This window comes from Macrobrachium nipponense, chromosome 30 (assembly GCF_015104395.2).
Source record: "Macrobrachium nipponense isolate FS-2020 chromosome 30, ASM1510439v2, whole genome shotgun sequence".
Classification (NCBI taxonomy): Eukaryota; Metazoa; Arthropoda; class Malacostraca; order Decapoda; family Palaemonidae; genus Macrobrachium; species Macrobrachium nipponense.
This window is the reverse complement of record NC_087218.1, coordinates 13,052,967-13,060,194: the sequence shown is the minus strand read 5'-3', so window position 1 is coordinate 13,060,194 and position 7,228 is coordinate 13,052,967. Positions and strand designations below refer to the sequence as shown.

The window sequence follows — 7,228 nt, the reverse complement described above, 5'->3', positions numbered from 1 at the left end:
TTCGCGAAGAGGCCCAAATAATCAGTTACTTTTGCTGAAATCTTTATAAACGCCCCTGTAATCAGTCATATCTGTTGTCTTCATAAAGCATCCCAAATGATCGGTCGTTTCTGGTGAAATCTTTATAAACGCCTAAATAATCAATAATTTTTGTTGAAATCCTCACAAAAAAGCCCAAATAATGAGTCAGTTCTGTTGCAATCTTAAAGAAGCCCATATAATCAGTCATATCTGTTGAATTCTTCACACATAAGCCCAAATGATAATTTTTGTTGAGGTCTTCATAAAGCAACCCAGATAATCAGTCAGTTCTATTGGGATCTTCATAAAGAAGCCAAAATACTCAGTCAGTTCTGAAATATTTCAAACAACCCATCAGAGATCCATCCGAGAGCGGAAGAGGAGCCTAATGGATTTATCAGGTTGCCAGAAATCGTTGAGCTGAACCATCAAGAAACTGGAAGGAGAAGAAGCTTCAACAGTCAGTCAGTTCTTATTCCTCTTGCAACTGACCCAACAGGAATCCGGGACGAATCAAACGTCTGTGACGGGAACTTTGGCAAACGACAGATTACCCCGGTAGAGGTAATCCTCCACCAGGATAGGTCTGGTGGCAGAAGCAGCAGCGGTAGCTGCAGAGGGAGGAGCGGTCGTCATGTGGCCCCTGTAGTCTTGTCCCTGCCGTGGCGGGATAGGGGGTCCCCCGGGCCACTCACTGCCGAGTTTGGCTCTCTGTTGGCGTCGGATGTATCTGCAAAGAGAGTGGAAGGATTGATCAACGTACTTTATACAACGAGTGCAGAGGAAGCGTGAATGAATGAGTAACGTTTGTACGACAAGAAAAGGATCAGCCAGTAAGAGATGTATTTGAAATGATGCATAATGACTGATTGATTGATCTAAGGGAAATAAGAGTAATAAGAATGCTGATCTTGTGAATTATTAAGTCCTCAGTGAATAAGATGTAAGAGAAAAAGTCAACATGAGTGAGTTAATAAGCTTTTTATCAATGTGAAGGATAAAAGCTCTTTGTCTGCCTGGATTTTTCGTACTCATTACAAACATTTGTATTGATTTAATAGACAATACAATCTAACTGGAAACCATACAGAAAAGTGAACATAGATATAAAAATTATTGTTCTAAGAGGTCCACAATAATAAAAAAACGTTGCGAGTTCGTGTATAATTTAAAAACTCGCAACATTTTTTATTATTGTGGCCCTCTTAGAACATTATATATACTCTCGCGAGAGAGCGTTTTTCCCAAATAAAAATTATTGTTATAAATTACCCGTAAACCGTATGATGTAGTCGATAATTTGAGGCTCCTTATCTTGATAAGACTTGTAGCAAGCGTCATAAAAGGTGTTAAAAGACTTGGAAGCCGTAACAAGGCATCATTTGACCGACTTACTTCAGCTGTCAAGTACTCAGCACTGGACCCATTGCAGCCTAATCACTTTTGATTTCTTTTTAATGGTGCTCACGGCACTCTTTTAATCAATATTTTGGTCAACGTTCATTTGGGAGGAAGTTCGTGCCTGTCAACCTCTAGGGAACGAGTGTAAAACACCCTACAGACCTGATGGTCTTCTCTCATATTTGCTAAGTTGAGCTCAGCAAGCTCGGGACAGGTTAGTTAACTTATCGTGAGCTTCCTAATGGGCGATATTTTACTATTATTACTCTTATCTCTCTCTCTCTCTCTCTCTCTCTCTCTCTCTCTCTCTCTCTCTCTCTCTCTCTCTCTCTCCCTCCCCTAGGGGCGTCATTATGGGGGACAACTGCCCACCCCCAAGCCTCAATTGGGCCCCCCCCCTAAACCTTTACTTGGCCCCCTCACCCCCTTAGCCCCAAGAAGTAACAGCATGTTTTTCTTTTAAAATGTGCAATCATAAATATATGAAATTTCTCGAAATATTAAGGTTCTTGATCCTTGTCTGTCTACTATAATAGCTAATAGTGATGATGAGATAAACAGTAGTGGGAATATATAATTTTTGCTGAAATACCTTGCTCATGTGGCTTCAAAAAACATATAATAGCTCAAAGTAAAAAAACCCCAGCTGATTAGCCTAGCTTCGCTCGCCAAACCGTCTTTGCCCCCCTCCCCTAACTTAAAATCTGAAATGACGCCCCTGCTCACGCCTCTTTTCTTTAGCATAAGTGCTCAAAATAAGGCACTCACTGATAAATAATAAGAACTGCTGGGAATATGCAAGACTACTACACAAAATACAAGTTAGACTTGGAGGTCAAAGGTCTTGGTCAAAAGTCGGAAACCTTTTTAGAAAATACGTGAAATGTTATGAACACGCATATGAATAGAGAGCACATACCGCCGTGAAATCGTAATGATGTTTGAACTTATTTCAAGGTTGAAGGGTCTTTCGCCTTTTAAGTCTGCGCCATTAGACGTTTCTTTTCTGAAGAATTGCGTCATTAGACATTTTTTTTCACTAAGATTTCGTCATAAGACATTTCTTTCTCCAAAATCACTTCCTTTCACTACACAAAAATGGTCGGGTGTTTATCAGACACACTCACGCAAGGAGAGAGAGAGAGAGAGAGAGAGAGAGAGAGAGAGAGAGAGAGAGAGAGAGAGAGAGAGAGAGAGAGAGAGAGAGAGATTCTCGTCTGCTCATAGTGATTAATGTCCCGTGAATCGAAAAGCCCCGAAATAATCCCGAGCTGAAGCGTCTTCTTGTTAGGCAAAAGGACTGGGATTCCTTTTGGAATTGAAGTACCATTAGTAGATTGTCGTGACCCGTTTTTGCGAAACTGCAATTATATTGGAACAAAGGAAACCGGATCGGTAAATACCCAAGACCAGGAGGAAAGCTACCTAACCTAACTTAGGACGCAATGACGTCTTATCCCACCAGCATTCGACATAGCTTAACCCGAATGGGAGCGAGGAGGCCCTGGGATGACCTGGCCGCACGCAGGCTGCAATATTTACGCTTATAGGTCGAATCCCAAGAAATGCTAGGCTGCCTGTCATGCATAATAAGTGGCGTGTGCTTTGGAAGTTAGCCAAGCAGGGGAAATAATTTAGCAGAAGTGTTGCAGTACGAATGTACGAACCCGTGCAAATGTGAAGCATTGGATGATGATCTGATCGGATGAATCTTGGATAACTGGCATCCAACTAACGGGTGATGTGTTGGGTGAAGTTGATGGATTTAAATCCCGTGAATTTTTAATTGTCTCTTCATTAGTCTGGGTACTTTAGAGCCTGGATGACAAACATCATAAATCAGACATATCAGGATCGTTTAATTAAAGACAAATTTTCCCTTAATAACTAATTCTTCGACTTTTCAAAAAGTCATTTTGAAATAATGATCAACCTTGGATTTCTTTTTTATTTTTCTATGTTCAGTTTATTAGAAAGGTCGTCCTGTCGCTCTCTCTCCCCAACACCCGCCTCTCTCTCTCTCTCTCTCTCTCTCTCTCTCTCTCTCTCTCTCTCTCTCTCTCTCACTGGTATACGCTCCTGACATCTCTCCTGCTCTTAGACCACATGTATTTAACTTGACATATCTCTCTCTCTCTCTCTCGTATTATGCTTTTAGAACCTTCTCTTAATTCGTTTATCAGAACTTTGTTGAACACCCCCCTGCTCTTCTACTCTCTCCACTCTCTCTCTCTCGTCTCTCTCCCTCCGTCTCAACCAATCCCTTCTCCCTCTCCCTTCTCTCTCTCTCTCTCTCTCTCTCTCTCTCTCTCTCTTATTATGCTTTTAGAACCTTCCCTTAATTACCCTTTTAGGATCTTCTCTCAATTCGTTCATCAGAAATCTCTCTCTCTCTCTCTCTCAGACCCTTACCATCATCTCTCTTCCTCTCTCCTCCGTATATATTGTGTTTACCATCTTATCTCCAACCTCCTCCTTTTTCTCGCTCGACCGACCACTCCCCCCTGTAATGAATGATGCACTAAGCGTGGATAACTTTCCTCTCCGGTGACCTTTTCATCAACCAAGAAAGGTCATTTCTTTGACAGCCAGCGAGACTTTCTGCATTATTTCGTTCAGCTGCGATTGGATTCCATCGCTGGCTGGTTTTGGTAACATCTGCCACCGCAGCGCATAAGGACAGCATTACGCGATAGTTTTTTTTTTTTTTTTTTTTTTTTTTTTTCTGAGGCCATGGATAATGGGTGTGTGGTGGGCCCGGCTAAAATATTCTGAGTTACCTGGGTCTTTGTAGCCTTATTATGCAAAGACTTATAATAGATAAATTAACAGGCACACATCCATACACGAAGCGGAGATAATCGAGTAATGTGTTTTTGGTAATTGTTTAATGAGTTTTTAAAATATATATATATATATATATATATATATATATATATATCTATATATATATATCATAATATATATATTATACATTTAAAAAATCATGAAAAATTTACCATAAAGAACCCATTTTTCGATTAACACCGCTTCAGACCTGATCACTGATAAATATAGAAGACGGTAGGGAAAGGTAATATTCAGGTTTGGATTCTGTGGAATAACGACTTTGGTAAGACGTCGTTTCGTTTCAGCACTCGTCAGGTCTTCAGGAGAGTTCGGAAGGGATTTTCGTTAATTGCGAGGGATGCTGGTTACAGCGTGAAAACTGATGCGAGTAGATGTCAAAAAAAAAAAAAAAAAAAAAAAAAAAAAAAAAACGATTCTGGAGTATGTTATCCTCAGTCAGACAGGAAATATGAATCTATAAGGAGGCCACTGCAAATCCCATAACACTTGTCCTTTGATGCTATTTTGGTTCAATTCCCCGCTCGGCTAACAAGGAATCAGAGGAATTTATGCCTGGTGATAGAAATTCATTTCTCCATGTGGATCGGATCCCACAATAAGCTGTAGGTCCCGTTTCTAAGTAACCAGTTGGTTCCTAGCCACATAAAAATATCTAATCCTTCGGGACAGCCTTAGGAAAGCTGCAATAAGCTCAGTGGTCTGGTTAAACTAAGATATACCTGACTGTTTTTTATGCTATTTTGGTATATTTCCTCTCTTATGCAGTCTATTGAAGTTCATGGCATTGTTCATTGGCGGCATCTTTCTATCAAGACAGTGTCAGCGAACAATGCCATTAATTTCAATAGAAATTGGTAGTTTTCTTTTGAGAACTATTCTCAAGAACATGTTCCAGTGGATCCGCCCCCTTCGATAGGTTAAACCAGGTGCAAGATAAAGTTATTCCACACTTTGATATATTATTCACACCTGTACCTTTTTCTAATATTTACCAGGGATCGGGGTTGAAGCAATGTCACTCGAAATACCCCGTTTTATTCATCATGTCGTTTTTATATGCTTTTCAGTTGTACATAATGCTGTTAGATTACATCAGAGAGACAGTCAGACACACTCACACACGTGTATACATAATTATTTATTTGTTTATTTATTTATTAAGAGAGAGAGAGAGACTGGACGAGAGAGAGATGAGAGGAGAGAGTAGAGAGAGAGAGAGAGAGAGAGAGAGAGAGAGAGTTCACTTACCAAATATATCAATAAAACCCACAACTATTCATTGCCCCTCGAATTTTAAATTCAATTCGAATAGATGGTGCATATTCTAGTGGGTTTATAGTTTATGCGTACGTGTGTGTGCCACCCTCACACACGCATATATATATATATATATATATATATATATATATATATATATATATATGTATATATATATATTATATATATATATATATATATATATATGTAATATATATATACACTCATAACACTGTTAATTTCAAGTAATCGGACCTTGGCCAAACCTCTCGGCCATTTCCCGAATTGGCCAGACACTTATATATATATATATATATATAATATATATATATATATATATATATATATATATTATATATATATATATATATATATATATATATATATATATATATATGACCACACCAGTTCGTGCTAATTTCGTTTTGCTTGGTATGAAGACGTTTTCCGGTTAATAATAATGATAATAATAATAATAACAATAATAATAATAATAATAATAATAATAATAATAATAATAATAATAAGTCCTGAAACAGAGGATATTATTACCGGAATGAATAGATAATTTTATCCATTTCATAACTTATAAAAGCGCTTAGTTATTATTTTCACCCTTCATATTTGATTATTTATGCACCATATTAAACAAACAACAGTCTCCATGCTCTCATTAATAACCTAGGAAAAAGTTTACTGTAATTTTCAGTCTTCTATGTTATTCTATTATGAAAAGAAAAGTGGATATTTTACAGATATCCTCTCCAGTGATAGTCAGGAATCATTCCAAGATACCAAGTAGTTTTGGAATTCCAAGTCGTTCGTTAAGAGAAATTAAATTCATTTCATGGTCGCGTTCAATCCTGATGGTTTTCGATAGGGTGTAGTGCCGTCAGTGCACTTCTCTAGGCGTACTGTAAGCATTACTTAAAAGGGTCTAAGATCTTGAACAAGATGTACATGCTAGAGGAAGATGGAGAAGGCTAACTAGAAACAGCGACCTTATATAGAAATGAGAATAGCTGTAGGCAAAGAAGAAGAAGAATGTAAGCATTACTTAAGGTTCTTTGCAGCGTTCCTTCGGCCCTTGGCTGCAACTCCTTTCATTCTTGTCACTGTCTCTCCGTTCAAATTCTCTTCCATCCTACTTTCTACCGTCTCTTGACAAATTCTCAACATTATTTTCCGCAATGAATGGCCTCGTACGTCCCAGTGCTTGACTTTGGCCTCAATTTTGTATTCTAATTCGATACTAATGGCCATGACGGCCAGGTATTTATTACCTGTTGCTTGTTGCCTGTTTTGGAGGCGCGACAATAGCAACTATTCTATCCTGTTGAAACGATCAAGCTGTCAGCACGCCATTAGTATTGATGCGTAGTGGATCCAGTTAGGTATGAGATTGTATGTTAACCTATTTTTTCTCGAAGAGAATAGAGCGTTGCTTTTCCAGTTTAATCCTCCCCTGTAATGCCACAGTAGACATTACTTAAGGTTCTTCGGCCCCTTTGATTCCCTTTACTGTACCCCTGTTCATATTCTCTCTCTTCCGTCTTACTTTCCAACCTCTCCTGACAATTGTTTCATAGTGCAACTTCGAGCTTTTCCTACTGTTACGCCTTTCAAACCTTTCTACTCTCAGTGTTCCTTTCAGCGCTGAATGACCTCATAGGTCCCAGCGCATGGCTTTTGTCGAAAA

General features: G+C 38.7%; 1 protein-coding gene across 2 annotated transcripts in view; it reads right to left on the bottom strand.

Moving 5' to 3' along the window:
* Positions 1-246: 246 nt before the first annotated feature.
* The window catches only part of LOC135202294 (leucine-rich repeat-containing protein 15-like), a 418,317-nt gene continuing 411,335 nt past the window's right edge, over positions 247-7,228 (bottom strand). For both annotated transcript variants that reach the window (XM_064231614.1, XM_064231613.1), the window contains one exon: positions 247-751. In XM_064231614.1, the coding sequence (XP_064087684.1) occupies positions 535-751 (217 nt within the window). In that variant the 3' untranslated portion in view covers positions 247-534. The remainder of the gene's footprint in view (positions 752-7,228) is intronic.